This window comes from Ascidiella aspersa, chromosome 8 (genome assembly GCF_963924565.1).
Source record: "Ascidiella aspersa chromosome 8, kaAscAspe10.2, whole genome shotgun sequence".
In the NCBI taxonomy this organism is placed as follows: Eukaryota; Metazoa; Chordata; class Ascidiacea; order Phlebobranchia; family Ascidiidae; genus Ascidiella; species Ascidiella aspersa.
The window spans coordinates 19057134-19074668 of record NC_139454.1 but is presented as its reverse complement, the minus strand read 5'-3'; the positions used below and the strand labels follow the sequence as shown (position 1 = coordinate 19074668).

Genomic DNA, 17535 nt, shown 5'->3' with positions numbered 1-17535 from the left:
GTGGGCTACTTTCAACACTGTTCAAAGTTAGACACACCAAAATAAAAAGATGACCCACTAAATTTTATACTTCCTTGCCCCCAAACAAAATTACTGGATCCGTCACTTTTGCAAAAAATTCGTTTTTTATTTGTCGTTGACCGATCGGCGAAGCATGACGACGGAAAACGTTTTTAACTAGTTTTAATTTTAAGACGAAAATAGCACTATACAGTCCGCGCTTTGCGTTATTTCTGAGTGTATATAATGAGTCAAGAAACGTTTTGTTATTAAATATACGCAAGGAAGAATATGCAAGGTTTGTTCTATTTTCTCTTGTACTGAATGTAAACAATATTAAATCTGCAACAGTTTTACCACAAAGTATTTGGAAAAGTTGTAGGTTGTTTTTCTAAGGAAAAATTGTTAGTGACATAATTAGGTGGTAATACATTTCCAATAAAAATTAAATATTGTCTATTGAAGTACATATTTTGGCTTCCTTTAAAATCCTACCACAGCGTTAAATCAAATCAATTAAGCAAGGCACAATATTGCACAGAAGTGAACAAACAAATTGTATATTTTTGAGTTATTACCAACATACTTTACTATAGAAAATTTTTCTTCAAACTGCGTAGCAATTGATAGTATCATGAGAGTTCTTAAAAAACAAAATATTTTCCTTTACTAGTGCCATCACCCTGCATAATTCAAATGCATTTTTTGTCAGTTTTAATTGGACACTTTGAGGAATTTCACTTATATTTGCCTTTTTTGTTTTAGGAAAACCTGTCCATTCCTCTGTCACCTTGCAAATCTTAATCAGTCTAAATGCAATTTATTTCCTATTTTTCTTTTGGGGGGAAACCGCATTGCTTGTGTACAAGGTCAGTAATTTTGCATGCCTTTGTTAACTCTATGCTAAAAATGTTATATTTTACCCATCTTATAATATGCTAATTATGCTTTACTTTTTAACAATACTTAGTTATATATATAGTTGTTATCTAAATATATCATTTCTATTTATTTATCTTTATTTTTTTTATAGAATGAGATATTGCCATTTACTTCTGGCATGCTTGCATTAGATGTTATTTTATTACTACTTCTTGGTGGTTTTGAAATTGTGTGGTTTATAACAGGTCGGTACAAATTTTTAGTAATGGTATTATGTGACAGTTTTAAATTACTGAATACAAACAATTATTATTTTTTTAATTAAATTCAATATATGTAAATTAATCAACACAGACTGACCCGAATTTTTTCTCTTCGATTTTACTAAATCTGCCTAATTGTTTTTTAAAGGTTCAAATGGGAATTTGACTGAACAAGGTGGAACAATGATTCTTTCACTAATATCATTAATTGGCTCAATGGTACTGGTGCTTTACTACATAATTTGGCAGACCTACGTTATGCGAATTGATGAGCTTATCTGTGGCATCTTGTTGGGCATTCATGGCCTCCAGTTAATATTCTCTTTTGTTGCATTGGGCTCTTTCACACGTTCTTAAAAAGCTTCAACTAAAGCATATTATAGTAGATGTTAAGTCAGTGTTTCTCAACCTATGGGTTGCGACCCCAAATTGGGTTGCCGACTGCGATGTTTTTATATGGTTAGATTTATTAAGGTCGGTTACAAGGTTCATTTCTCCAAAATTTGAGAATATTGGAAAGTAATACGAAGAATGGCTCATAATAATTATATTCGCACTCATCCATGCGAATTTCCTATATTTTGTTTATTGACTAAAGTCCGGTGAAGGGAATTGTGTCACCAAAGGTTTGCCTTTGTACTTATTCTTCAGATATTGGGTCGCTGCAAAAAAAATGGTTAAGAAACACTGTGTTAGATGATTCAGTTAGGGTTTTGTAGGTTTTCATTTTTTGCACTTGTTTTTGAAATACTTTTTGTATTTTTAATAAATAAACAGCTATTTTTGTTTAATAGTTTAGGCTCATTCTTCCTAGATGTCTTTTATGTTTTGTTATCAGCAAGATCAGTAATGTTTTAAAGTTAAACATTGTTTACGCTGTTACCAGGGCTGCGGAGTCCGACTCTGGAGTCATCAGAGTGGTTTGTTTTGTAGGAGTCAGACTTGAAACTGATAAGGCTGCAAGCTGTAAACTGTTTGCCAGTGTTGTAAACAAGTCATTTCAAAAATGACTTAAGTTTCAGTCAAACTTAGTCCAAGTCAAGTCTTTTCAAATAAATAACAAGTCAAGTCCCAGTCCAAGTCATCAGTTGCGCTAGTCAAGTCCCAGTCAAGTCATAATTAGAGCAAGTCAACTTCGGTCATGTTCTTGTCATAAATATAAAACGTTCAACTATTAAAATTTTTAAACTCGCATGATTATGAACAATAACTGAACTAAAAACTAACGAAAATGGAACATATAGCAAGCAATTTGTTTTTTGTGCAAAAATTTGGACAAATAGCTCAATTTTATAAAAACTATACTTAAAGAAATGCTTTATTTCAACCCAAGTCATTTGTTTAAAAGACTTAAGTCAAGTCAAGTCATTTTGCCTAAATGACTTCAGTCACTGTGAAGTGCACTTATGTCAAGTCATTGACTTAAGTTATTACAACACTGCTGTTTGCCAAGTGTAATGACAAATGGTCGACTATTTTCCAACCATGTATTGTGGACACCTATTAATATATTGCTGAATATTCACTTGATTTTAGTTGGATAAATGTATGAAATACAGAAAATTTATAGCTTTTCGAAGACTACAATTGGATCACATGACTTTTTTAAAAATAGAGTTGGAAAACAAAGTATAAATGCAATCGTCAATACAATAACAACAATAACAAATAGTTAAAAAAAGATTTTACAATAAAACATTAGCTGGACATTAGGGTTGTTCAAAAAAACACTTTTTTTTGAAATGTGACATTTGTACCATGACTTCTCACTTTTTTACTGCAAAACAGGTGTATTTAGAGCTATTCAATTGCAAAACAATGCAAAAAAATAAGAAAAAAAAATTTTATGGGGAGGATAATTTATTTTTTTTCAAAATTTTTATCCTAAATCTGAATTTTCAACATGACGTAGCACGGTCAATACTGAACCAAACGTGCTTAGATTTGTTTTGTGGGGTTTTTAGACGCAACCTAACAATTCCAGGGGGTTCACACTGAAATTGGACAAAAAAGTGTTTTTTTGAACAACCCTACTGGACATTTATCTTCTCACTTACATTTCAGCCTTTGTTTATGAAAAACAGTCAGTTTTTCTCTGGTTTTGTTAAATAATGTTTATAGATGCAGCCTTATGTAACATATACGTGACCCAACTTTTCGTTTCTAGGCTGTTGACTACATGCCACGTAATGTTTATAATTACATGATGCCGCTCAAAACTTCTCAGAATGCTGTATTTCTATTTTCAGGAAGGCAGAAAACAATGCAAATATAGCCTTTCGTTTCACGACATAATTATGTTTTATATTTTAGATGGCTTTAGAAAGTTGCACGCGCAGTTGCATGTTAGTCTTAGTACACGCATAGCGGTGATCCCTAAACTGCCTACATTCCCGCATGCTGAGGTTCGTCATACAACAGCTTGCCAATATAGACATGATGATGATTTATGTTGCCGAATAAAAAGCCTCGCCAGTACAATTTTTAAATCTATCGAAGTTTGGATGAAGAACCGATAGGATTGTCCACTGCTAACTGATCAGTAACCGCAGCAAGCGGTCAAGTTTAGGGCCGTACCTACTACGGGTTCAGCCGGTTCAGTTAACCGGGCCCCCATTACTAGTTATTATTGTAAAATTTGTAGGGCTATGGCAAAACTAAGGTTAAACTTGTAAATATTTTATTTAACATATACACGTACCGTACCATGCTTATTAGACAGCTTTTTGTTTATGTATGTTTTTGTCCCTACCTTATTAAAGCTCCGTTTCAAACACTTTTGTGCATAATGAAAGATAAATGTTTAGGCGTTATTATCATGTTTATAGTTTTCGCAATTATAAATTTTTGATAATATAGTTGCAATATAAAATAAATTGCAATTTTCTGTAATTTTTTTGGAAACTTCGAAAATAAACCCTGTTTTTGAGCTAAGAAAATTATTTTAACTGAATCCCAAACACAGAAAGTACCTCTTAAGGGCGAGTCCAGGAAAGGACGCAACGAAGCCATAACCCCAAACTGTAATTTATGCTGATTTTAACTACATATAAGCCCTGGCCTAAATGCAAATTGTTTCGTGCTTCGCAGTCAATTATGTGTTTCAAAGCACATTTTGACATCGTTTTAGCCCACCCAAATCAAACAAGTCTTTGCAAACGCTTTGTGAGGCCGTGTTGTAAAGTTAACTTCTTCATGACGTCACATTTAGATGTAACATTGTGAAGTCATTTCTAATTGTTTTTCATGAACCCCGAACCCCCTGCGCGTCCGATAGTAAAGTTTTACCGGTCCGCAACTGACGAAGTTCCGGCCCTGGTCAAGTTGTTGTTTATCATTTGTTTGTTTATCAAAGAATGTGTATATCGATAGAACTGTATTTACTGTAATTTAGCAGGAGTTCTCGGCGATATACGATAAAGCGTAAACGTGCCCTATGTTTGCTATTAACAGTTTAGTAAAAATGAAGCATTTTTGGTTATTTACTCTGAGCATTATCCTTGCGATCGGCGCCATGAAAACAGCCAGCGGCACGCCAAAGATCGGCGAAAACAACGTTGCGCATATCCCGTGCGTTTATGTGCCTGGTCTCTATCTGGGATCAAGACTGCGAGAGCTTGAATGCTGCAATGCCACCGAAAAAACCTTTGTGAAGAACACGTTGAAGAAAAGGGCTTATCTCACGCGATATTTGGCCACGGTTAAAGACTGGGACTGTCCGCAGTTCGCCGATGAGTGCCAGTACCGGAGTTTTGACTACAACAACTTTACTTCCAACATATACGACTATTTTTGTAATCCTAATCTCTTTGAAAAAAGATGTTTCGGCCCTTTAAGTCAATTAGTCAAATCAAAAATTGAATTAAGCAAAGAAATCCTTTCCGATCAATCAAACAACAGTGCCTCCTTGCCTAAGAGTAACTGGACCACACTCCTACGTTATGTGGAAAACCAAAGATTCTCAGTATCTAATTTGACTGACCCTTGTTTACAAGCTGCGTTGTATCAGATTGGCGACCGCACCAAGTATCAAGAGATCAAGACCTTCGAAATACCAATGTGTAATATGGTTTGGGCTGGTTTCGACGAGAGAACCATCAAGAAAAATCAAATTTCGTTGTGGATCCTTTTGCCACACAGGTAAGAGTAGGCCTGGATGTTGGTATATGGTAATTGGTAAACCTTATGGTAATGTCTAACTAAATATTCAGTTAGAATTGCAAATTTAAATTGCTGCATTTACGTAGGTTGTACAAAGAGTTATAGGAACAAAACATTAGGTATAGTAACTAATCGATATAATTTCATAGCTATTTCTGTGTTAAAGAGCTTACAGTAAAGGCTGCTTAGGCCTATTGATGAAAGTTTTCCACGTTTATCTTAATGTAGTTGCATAAAATTACTAAAATATATCGACTAATTGTGATTCGGGCTTGCCGCACTCGTCATGTAATTCGTTTGAAACATCCTACGCGAATTTTATAAATATTGCGTGTAGTGTTTTTATATGTATCTACTGCTAAGACGCGCAGATACAAATTATTGCGGTTAAAAGTGGTAGTTTTAATACATGTTTAAAAGCGTTGGATTAGGTCGCATATTGTTGTGGTAAAGTGAAATATAAAGGTTAGGGCTTAGAATCTGTTAGATAGGTTATTTTGGACCAAATGGACGCGGGCACATTACAGCAGCTTAAGATTGACTAATGCCGTTATGTGACACAATAAAACTGTTGTGACGTTTTGAGATGCAGACAAATTAAATAACCGCGGCGCCAAAATTAAGGAGCAAAGATGCAAACAATAAAATCGTGTCACAAACGTTTGCGTTACAGGCCAAAAGCTATTAATACTTTCACACAAAGCATAAAAAACTTGTGTTTTATCTTAAGTTTGGTAAAAATTAAGTTCAGAAAGAACGATGATTCCAACGAAGCATTTCTGTATGTCATGACTTGCGCTTGAAATCTACGTTAGATTTCTTTTAGAATGTAAATTTTTTTGTTTTTGAATCGAACCACTGTCCACACTTCGAAACTCTACTAAAAGTAAACGCTCGAAAAGTTACACACTATATCGATGTGAAAAAAAGGATTAAAATGATACAATGTGCTTTGTGTCCTTTGTTATATACCTTGAGCCAAATGCTGTGTGTTTTAAAATATATTTTATATGGGTATTTGTTCTGTTTTTAAGGTATATTTTTTACTTTTAGGTGTAGAATCGCCTACTCAGTGATCAGCGTAGTGTGTGCCATCCTAGGACTTCTTATAACGTGCCTCAATGCGGCAGTTCTTCTCGCGTTTAAGAACACGCCGGCGCTTCGAAACAGCCAAGGAGTTTACAAGATCTCTCTGGCCTTTGCTGACCTCTTAGTGGGCTGCGTTTTATTCCCCACTTTCCTTGTAAGCTTGTGGCTTGCCACACATCAGACTCTGTCGCCGTACGAAACTGGTCTCCCCAGTGCTATCAGTGGAAATCTGAGTAACGCCACCCTTGGCGTTTTTAAATCGGCTGTTCCGTACGAGAGCGTTTTGGCTTTTCCGAAAGCTTATCTGGACTTTGTCGGTTTCGTCACTTCCTTATCGTTAGCTGCGTCGGTTTACACTCTGGCCGTGGCTGGAGTTGACAGGCTGGTGGCAGTCTACCGTCCTCTGCGCTACAGAAAACACAAGGCAAAAAAACTGGCGTCTATTATCAGTGTTTTTATATGGGCGGCGGCTGGTGGCTTTGCTTCTTTGCCTTTGTTTGTTCCAAACCTCAAGTACAGGATGGCGGCATCATTTTTCGTGTCGCTGGCCGGACGCACATCCTTGCTCATCTACGCGGTCGCCTTTGCCTTTCCCTTGGTTGTGACCTGGGCTCTTAGCATATCGACTTACGTGGCGTTCTTTAGACACCGACGAGGCGTCACCAGTCGTCGTTTGTCTAGCACAAACATGTCGAAAGTGAACTCTGTTGAACACCGCTTGGCTAAAACACTTGTGCTGATGGTTGGCTGCTTTTCAGTGAGCGTTGTGCCCGTGTTTGTAGTGCTCATTGCGTCGAGATTCATCCCCAACATTTATCCTGATGTCCCGCGCCTGTTCGACCCTGACTTTAACAGTATCATCATCGGAATCGATCTTTTCGTTTTTCTCCTGGTCGCTTGCAACAGTTTATGGAACTTCTTCATCTACAATGCGAGGCACGACGACTTTCGCAAAGCCCTGAAGGACATCATCAAGAAAACAGGGGCCTTGAATTGCCGAAGGAGTTGTTATGTTTCCTGTTTGAACCTGGCTAACCGCGGAAGAAGAAGACTCTCTTCCATTCACATTAACCTGTCTGGTGATCCAAAAAAGAGCGATCAGAGTGAAAGAAGTTCTTCGCTGGATTTTGACAGAAAGCACACAAGGGAGCTCAAGCTATCGTCTACGACTGAAACGAACGATGTCTTCAACTCTTCTCCGCTGAGATTCAAGAAGAAAAAAAGGATGGCAGGATGGAAGGGTGGACGCAGAGAAATAGGTGAAGAATCGAACACTTTTTTTCAGTCGTTTGTGGTAGACGCAAACGTGGACGGCTTTTTCAATTCCGTTATGGCCAACCTTCCAGACGAAGATAACAGCTTTGAACGCAAAGCAACCAAAGTATAACTGAATTCACTTGATTGCGGTTTAGTATAGGCTACCTGTAACATTCCTATGTAAATGTACTTTCAATATGTAGCGCGTTTTCTTTCTTCCAATCTCCCAGGTAATCCCACGTACCTGAGGCTCTCGCAAGCGTGGAAAGGAGTTTATTTCAGTGTGATGTTTTGTTTGATTTAACAAAAAAAGGTGTCGTCGCCAAAATTTAAATACTTTTATTCTGCTACTCTTCAGTTGTGAAGTTAAACTATATTAACGAAATTAAAAAATCTTTGGTATACTGCACTTCTCTGTTATATTTGTACTCGTGTGACAGCACAAGTATCATTTTTTATACTTTTTTGTTATATTTGGCCAATATTGTGATTTCACTTAAAACTAGTTGACTGCTGTAAAACTTTTTTTAAACTTCTGACTTTCGTACTCCAGCGTGTAGCCTACCTTTTGTGCAAATGTTTGTATGCGGCGTCAAACATAAAATGTGCATGGATCCCCATTGTTCCTTATGACTTGTTGATGTTTGTGAAATGTACATTAATACGGAAACATGACCCCCAATTAAAATTAGCTGTCTGTCAGCAATATTTAGCTAACATAAGTTTCTAGTGTGATTCGAGTTTGGGCGAACGTGAAACAAAACATATTCCTAATTTACTGTGATACCTATAGTTCGGAAGCTTTAAGTGAAAAGAAGAGTTATGTTCTCCAAGTTTACTTGCAGTTTCGGACGATGTATATTGGAGACGACCGATATTGGAAATTTTATTACAATATTAAAACCAATATTCATGCTAAAACTTTTGCGATTCCATCAGATAGCAAATTACGTCAAACTATGCTTATGCTTAATCAAGCAAAATAGGTTAAATTTGAAGGTATTTTACCAGATTAATTATAATATGGCAATTTGCTTTGCAACCTTTTGTCACATGCAAGATGCAACACACAGACAGAGTCTAAAATTTTCGGCGGAGGAACTATAAAAATATTCCTAAAAAGGCCACAGACACAAGGCTAACATCCAAGCCAGTTAATAAGGGCAAATAGATTATTTAGGCTTATATTCCCTGAAAGTGCAAATTTTCGACGTATTATTTTCCTTATCTTTTAATTTTAGGAGTAGTAATTCGGTTTCGAGCGTTTGCAAAATGTTTCTGGTGTTCCACTTACAAAGATAGAAAAAGGACTGTTGTATAATTTGGAAGAGATACTGGCCTGTTAATTGAGTTGGTTACAAAGTTATTTTTAAATTACGATATTTGTACGTTTGGAGGTAACGTGGGTTTAAAAAAAAACTCATGAAGTAAGTTTACCAGAATTATGGCATACAATCAAAATGACTGATTTTGGTACTATTAATACTGAACTTCAAATAGCGTTTTTGTAAAAAAGCACAGTTAAAAAGTTTTTCCACGCGGCACCCCTGCTGACATGGTATTGGGCTACACCAGGTACGGAGCACCATACGTGCTTTAGTAAAATATCGTGAAACCATGGGCGCCCGCAGGGGGGGGGGGGGCAAGGGGGGGCACTTGCCCCCCCCCATGGAATTTCAAAATACGATTATTAGTATTATTTATAAGTGTAATATGTATTACTTATAAAGGTTAAAAATATTATCCATTATCCAATGCCCCCATTGGCATATCCAGGTGGGCGGGAGTTCTTACCCCCTTTTTGTAAGTGATATTATCGTTTTTTGTTCGTTTTTGTCATGGTTTAACAAACTGTTCGAAGCGGCGTGCTTTTTAAGTAATTGGGTCACACGTCTTAATCTAATGCGAAACCAAAATCGAGCGCAAAACGCTGTTTTTCGTCTTTTGTTTGGTCGACCGTTAACGCAAGTTTTTCTCTTTCATTATTTGTTTAGGTTGACTGATTAGCAAGTGTGTATTCGACAATTGACAACGCTAAGTCAAACCTTCTTCCCTTTTTTGTCGCTAAAAAACGTCGAGTTATACGCAGTAAGTTCCTCGCTGTTCGTTCTCGCGCTAATATCCGATGTGGGTCGATCCATCGACATTTAACTGAAGCAGATTCTTAAAAGGAGGTATAATGGTGACTGTCGTGCGCGTTTCAAAGTCTCCATTTTTAAGTAATGATGTTTAACGCAAAATTATGCTCTTTTAGCATACTGTACTCTAAGACCACGTGCTAAGTGTGCAATGGACACAACTTATTTCCCCTCAACCGCAGCTTGTAATTTAGCTGACTTTGCACACAGCTTGGCGCAGATGTCGCGCTAATCGTGGCATAATAATACCCGGAAAAAACAATCTTTGTTTTAGTATTGCAGGTGGTGAAAGACGTGCTTGTAATTTAGCGCTTGTTCCGTTCATGGAACTTGAAAAGTGCGCTGCTGATAGTTGAAATATGTGTGATTCTACCACAATTAATCACATATATTTCACGGTCTTGGTTTCTTTTTTTGCTTAATGTTAACGATTGCATACCGTGATTTCCAGCTGGCGCCTGACAGGATTGTCGACGACGCACGTGGTCGCTTTTACTTGACGTATTTGGCTGTTTCTGATTAGTTTTCTTATCACGTTTTGCAATCACCATTCTATGACATCATGCTGTTACTGTTTTATGACGTCATTATTCATAAACGTCAGACGAAAAATAGGGGAATTCCCTAAGTTGAAAATTCAGGACCCCCCTTTTTGATTTTATGGTTACGTCCCTGATTGCCCCCCCTGGAAAATTTTCTGCGGGCGCCCCTGCGTGAAACTATTGTTAAAAGGGCAGTGCTTCTCAACACATGTGTCGCAACCCTAAATTGGGTCACCGTTTGGTTTTATTTGGTCGCCGACGATAACTACAGTATAGTTTCACATGGTTAAATTTGTTGAGATTGGTTCTGCGAAAGATCTAAATGCTTAAGAAAATGGCGGAAGCAATTCGAAATCAAGTCTCATATTAATTAAATTCGAACGTATTTATGGTATTGACTGCTTTGTGTTTTGATCAGTTTAAGCTTTCAAAAAATTTAGTGAAAAAAATTAGATTGCGAAAGCTTTGCTGTTCTACTTACCGGTCGACGCGAAAAAAGGTGAGAAATAGAAATTGACTATACATTACGTAAAAAAACACTCTTAGTTACATAAAAAGCTCTATACGTTTTTAAATAACCCCTTAGCCGACATATGTCGATTATGTGGCTGCCGCGGGTCTTTTGAATAAAATAACTTTGTAACACCGGTTTAGTTATTTGGTCAGTGTCAAACCTAAACGCATGAAAGTTTTCAAGGATGACATCGAAAAGTTACGTCATAACGCAAAATTATAAAACAAGTAATCTTAAGTAACCATAGGGTCCTTCAATCTCGTGCTGAGAGTTTGGTCTAAATAAATTCAACGAGTTAACGACCAATAGCGCGACGAGAAAATTCGTTATCAGGTTTATTTAGCCCAAAAATTGGCGTCACGCTTTGGACCCCCTAAAATAGTAACATGTAATAATTGGAAGGGTTTTATACTTTTTTTAAAAAAAATCTATAAATATAACAAATCATATTTTTTGTAAATCCTCGATGCATAAAAATGTTTACATTCAATAAGTTAGTGTTTTTTCAATGGATTTTTGTTTCGTTTTTTAAGTTAACCACGGAGGGTCTGATTTATACCTGTGCTTTCTAACTCCTTTATTAGACCTCTGTCTTTCAGTCTTAAATGGTCCATTGGTTTGTTCTGTCTTCTTGACTATTTTTGTCAACTTAACTAAGACGAGACATATTTATGGGTCCACTAATTTTTTTTAATCATATAATACAATATTGTGTTGGTCTTTTTAAACGTTTAGCTATTTGTTTTAAACAATTTTTAGGTTTAAAATGCAAGATATACTACAATCGGCTTGTTTCATCCCCCCCCAAAAAACACTTGTTTTGTAATGTTATGCACTTTAAACATTTCGTTTGGACACTTATAACTCGAACCAATTTGAAATATATGAATAACAAAAATATTTAGTTTTTCGGCGCTAAATTCACCGCTTTTGTATTGACATGGCGTAGCCTAGCTAAAAATATGACTGTAAAGTGCCCTTTCTTCTGACGTCACACGTCCAGCAATGGAATCCTCCCCCTAACGAACTCGCAAACGAGATGTCGACAGGAATTGGCGTTATTCCTGTAAATGTAAATCGTTGAAAAACAAACTGATTAGACTTTTCTTTCGATTTAGAAACGTGTTTTTGTTTTAAACTTATCTTTTATGCAGAGATTAAACTAAGAGAACTGATACCGTACGTATATTTGAATGTACAGTGCGAAAACGAATATATGATTGGCTATTTACCTAGTTTTTGAAACATTTTTTGCGTGGGAATTTCGTCTTTTGCCACCATGACCCTCTTTTCGTCTAGCATAAGAACGTTCATGCTGATCCATTTTGAACAGAACCACATCGGATGATCTGTTTAAAAAACATGGTAGGCTTGTTTGTGGGACGGTGTTAGGCTATGTATATGTTGTTTGCTATTCAAATTATCATTCAATATTATAAATGGTAATACTGCATTTGTTTTGGTGTTAATAACGTGTAATGCACTTTACTTGTTATAAAAATGACTTGGACAGGGACTTGGCATGCTGTTGATGATAAATCATTTGACTTGAACTAGGCATTTTAAAATGACTTGCTTACAAAACAGGTATTATGTACAGGACAGGGAATATTGAAGCTGATATCCAATAGCGTAAAGATTTGTTCTCAAGTTGGAACTTAATAAACGCTTCAAAACACCAATCAACTAGTTAAACCATCCACGTTTGATTTTGTATTGTTAGGAGTGCAATTGTTCTCTTTAGGTTACGAAGTACTAGTGTTCGAACTTACCAGGAGACATTACAGGTCTAGGTGCTTCTACCAACTTCCAACCGGCGTCTTTGAACAGCTGACGCTGTAAGTATTTAAGGTTATCAGTTAAAACAAGTAAAGGTTGATGCTCAGTTACTGAACAGGGTTGAAATACTGATATAATGCTTGCGACGCTCGTCCAAAAAATAGATTTTCGGCACCCTGACTGAAATTTTCGTTGAGTATTTTACTGAAATGTCAATATAAGTGAAACTGCAACAACACAATTAACTTGTAGAAAAATGTCATTTGATATAATAGCCTCTAACCGTACACAAATAGTTGTATCCGGAAGCTTACCAATTGGGCAAAATCAGATTCTTAAAAAATCTCAAATTCCTTTACATCATTGCACACCAGGGCGCCTCGCTTGAAAACCAATGATCTAAGTTCTAAGGTATAATTATGTTGTTCTAATATAATGGAATACTTGCGACCAGGTGCCAATTCATGATCTGTGTTTAGGGAACGCCATGAAAAAAAAACAGATGACGTCATAACGTGACATCATAAAGAAGTAGCCTTACGGCCACTACAAGATTCGTTTATTTTGGTTTTTAAGTTGTTGATTGGAAAGGTGTTACTTTCAACACAAAATATACATTACACAAAGATGCTGTATATTCGCACCCAGCGAAAACACGAGCTTATATCGTTATAGTGGATAAAACTTTCATTTTGATGGTGTGATGAGACACACGGCGCCTTAGGGCTAAACCGGTGTTATCCTTAAGACATTCGAAAAAATGCATTTAAGTAGTTAAGTAGACATGGGGAATATAATTAGAGGTGCTAAGTCATAGTAGATTTTGTTTTGCTAAAACAGGCTTTTTTGATTCATATTGGTATATATACTGGAGAAAAACTATATGTTTAGGTAAAATCTGCGAAATCGAACTGTGTTTGAAAGCCAAAACCACCAGAAATCAGTTGCACACAAAAACGTGGCCCACCTGTAAACAGGGTCTATCAGGGTTCACAATCACCAGCCCTGGTGATACTGGATAAAAAGTTGCGTCCAAATGCATGGCGTTGGGTTGGTCGAAATAGAGCAGGTGTATATTGTAATCTGGGCCAAGGTGGCGAGCCATCCATTCTATCCCGAGCATGTTGGTAACCTGGCCAGAGGTGAGTATTATATAAAATGTTGTACAGTTTTATGGTGAACGAGAAAGCCTATTATCCATTTTCGAAAAAATATGTTTTAAAGCTTTGCCAGTTTAGAAACAAAAAATGCACATAAGTAAGTACAAAACGTTTTACCGTACAAATGCTGGATTTTACAGAATTTGGAGAAAAAAATTGTCAAGACATGGTGACCTTACGCAAAAAAATAACATAAGACACATATGTAATGACTGATAGTGTTTCAGACGATAACACGATGTTATCGGATTAGGTCAAGACACTCGTAAAAGAATAAACTTTATGCCTTTTTAAAATGGCTCACCAAGTTTACAATTTACACAAATCGTGCATTTAAGGTTTACCTGGCTTGTTTGCACAAATAGATCTCTTCCACAACGAATAAACTCGGCTGCGTCAAAAACTGGTTCGAAATCAGTCAGTATGAACTTCCCTGTTTTGCCAAACGAGCTCGCTCTTTCATATCATTAATCGGGTAGTTCTATTGAAAGAAAAAATGTGAACACTTGCTGAGTATAGATGAACACTACACAGTACCTCTTGGAAAAAACTTTAATTAAGTAATTTAGAGTAAACATCGAAAAATGCAATACGACATTTTTTTTAAATTAGATCTTCGTCCAATTCAGTGTTTCTCGGCCTTTTTTACTTGGGGGCGCACTAGAGACATATGAAAACCTGGCGCACCCATTTTTGAGGTGTACCGGTATTTTTTAAATTGGTGTTAATTTTTATTATATAGGCTTTATTATTGTAAATCTTTAAGGTATTTCGAGCCTTGAGACCAAAATTGGAACAACATCAACTTCGGAACAAAATACAGTTAAGCATAAGGCGTAAATAGGACTAATACATAATAGTCGTAATAATGACGAAATCGGAATCTAAATGGCAAAAATAAGGCCTATACCACCTTTTATCTAACCCCAAACCCCAACCATAACTATATCTTCAAATTTCCTGATATTTTCAACTCTAACCCAATTGAAGCCAAAATAGGGGCAAAAAATCCGGGGCCAAAATAGCGGCCCCCAAATGGCGACAACAAACGGCCAATGCCAGACAAGTGGCCCCTAAACATTCCATACCCTTTCCCTACAGTCTTAACATTATTTTGTCTATTTAAGTCTTATTCAGATTAATTTTGGACTTATTTTGACATGATTAGGCCTTATCTAGACTGTTTTAGATCTTATTCTGTCGTGATTACTGCCAATTTGGCGTTATGATGTCGGTAGTCTTAATACTATGGTATTATCGGCGCTATGGTTTAATTATATGAACAATAAGTTGATAATGGGCTTGGCAACTATTAGCCCCTTAGATTATAATTTCGGTATTTTAGTTTCTATTTTTATCATATTTCGAACCATAAAAAAATAGCTTGTAGGTCGTCCGTTACTGATAATGAAAAAAACATTTCATTAAACCTCATCGTAGAGCTCATCCGCCTTTTGAGGCTTCGGTGCTGTGGTCCACTTGGCCCCTTTCTTGAAGTATTCCTTGCATAGCGCCCTGTAGGCGAGGTACTCGAAGAATCGGCTTCTCCAAGCCATCGGTGACTCGATAATCTCTTCACCAATCACCATTAGGATGTCACGCGGCATCGCAGCGCATAAACCTTTTAAATTAAAGCATTGCTTTACTTTTCACGCTTGAAGGTTTTGACAATTAATGCATAATGCGCAAGTTCAGTAGCAAAGGGCATGGCTGTAATCTAATATATTTATGTTTAATTGAACAGAATGCTGCACTTACTGTAAGCCGAAAATGGCATTATCGGTTCTTATAAAAGGCGTACAAAAACAAGAAAAAATCAATCAGGAAGTGTGTTATACAGAAATCTTTACAGGTTAAATAAACACCCGAAGTATAGTAGCAGCGAAAACGAAATCTCAAAGTTGTTGTCTGGGTACCTTTGGAAAGAACATCAGTAGTTTGTCTAATCAAGATTTTAGTGCAAGCAAGGCCAGGTTAGAAAACCAGTAGTTTGCGGTAAAGGTCAAACTCACATCCTCGACCATACTGTGTTCGTTTTGTTGGACTTGTGGTACGTTTTGTTTTCGCCTTACCTGTTGACTTAAAGTCGGGCGTTTCAAACTCCCGTGTCCAGTCTATGACGTCAGGCCTACGGACAGTGACTCCTTCGTGTTGCAAGATTCTGCACATTTCTTCAATTTGCTCGCTGGCTTTTTGCAAGTGTTGCTTATCCACCATCTTTTTAGCATTCTTCTTAAAGAACGGCCATTCCGTTTGGCCAACAGCAGCCTAAAAATAAAAATATGTAGAAATTTATGTTTTACTTGAACGTAACTTCGCCTTTATGAACCACGCGTTGTTGTTATTTAGGCCTGAAAAGAACAAGTAATAAAACTAGAAAGGGTGTGCGGTTTTGTATATTTTTCCAGGGTGGTATAGCGCGGTTCTATTATATATTTTTTTAATTATTCGTTATAAAGCTAACAGATTTGTGCAAGGATTTTTAAACTACATCAAGTTTTATATTTTTGACACCATAGGTTTATTTTGAGTTGAAAGTCGAAATTTTGCTGCGAAGCAAACCAAGAAATTGTATATTTAGAAATTGAAAAACAGTTTGTAAATCGAAAAAATTATTGGACACCTTAAAACACAAAAGCGGACGAATTTTTTTTCGGGCCACTTAAATAAAAATGAGGTAAATTTTCATTTCAGTGTGTTTTTACAGAATTTTTTTGGCTAAATTTATAAAACTTTTCAAGCTGAATGAACAAGGGCTGAAACGTTTAATCGTTAAGTTAAATCTCGTTGAAAACATAACAGTCATTGAAAGTTGTTACCGGTAGTTAAAGAAAGGGGCGGCATAGATAAAAACAAACAACAGCGACAACAATACTCAACCGTAGCAATACAGACGGAAACAACTGAGTTTACATCAAAACGCGTTTCCCTCTTAATTTTCGTTTTCCTGCTATTGTGTTTCGACAATAATTGAGATGCATAACATCCTCAAAAGGTGAGTCACAAAAGGATAGTGTCAGTTGGAATGCGTTCGTGTCTTAAGATTGGCCAAAACTGATATACAGGCCACCAACCAAATATACCTTCATCTCAAGGGTTAGTTCCGGTATACAAGCGTTGTCCGGTCTTCCCACAATAATTTCTTCCAGTGAATCCCATTCGTTGTGGCAACAAACGACGGGTTTCTTGTCACCAGAGTCAACCTGTGTAAATATTTAGGCTGAAACTGAACACAAATAAAAAGACATTTTCCAAAATTGCCAAGACATGCTGGAAAGTTAAAACGGGTTACGAGCAAAGCGCGGAAGTACTTCGCACGTCACATTTTTTTTATCAGAAACAATAGGTTCACGAAAATTGACATCCGAAAAAACTCAAGCAACACCTAAACATAAGAACTGTGCAAATCGAGAGCCGCAGTTTGGCCGACGCTGCAAAGTTTTTTTTGTGGTTGTTTTTATTACACTTTAACAACAAAATAAGAAAGACAAACAAGAATAAAAAATAGCACCTATAAGCGACCGATTGGGCAACAGGCCAGCCCACTTAACTTTATGAGCAGCGAATTTTTCAGAATTTAAAGGACAGATATACTTAATGTGTTTTATCGACTTCATCATAAAAACAAACATAGAAAGCGTCTGGCCGACTTTTGACATAGATTAGGGCGGCTAACTTTATCGTTCCTATATAGTCTGCAACGACAACAGGCTCACTTAACATTTTGTCACCCTTGAGATTTTTCAATTT

The 17535-nt window shown here is 36.7% G+C and overlaps 1 protein-coding gene and 1 pseudogene across 1 annotated transcript; one reads left to right on the top strand and one right to left on the bottom strand.

The window, feature by feature from the left end:
• Positions 1 to 187: 187 nt before the first annotated feature.
• Positions 188 to 1578, top strand: LOC146136716 (transmembrane protein 216-like). The gene is made up of 4 exons (XM_083395522.1): positions 188 to 298; positions 766 to 869; positions 1034 to 1127; positions 1294 to 1578. The coding sequence occupies exons 1-4, from the start codon at positions 292 to 294 to the stop codon at positions 1500 to 1502; spliced, it is 414 nt and encodes a 137-aa protein (XP_083251648.1). The 5' UTR covers positions 188 to 291; the 3' UTR covers positions 1503 to 1578.
• A 10222-nt stretch (positions 1579 to 11800) lies between these two features.
• Positions 11801 to 16970, bottom strand: LOC146136715 (glycine amidinotransferase, mitochondrial-like; annotated as a pseudogene).
• Positions 16971 to 17535: the final 565 nt, after the last annotated feature.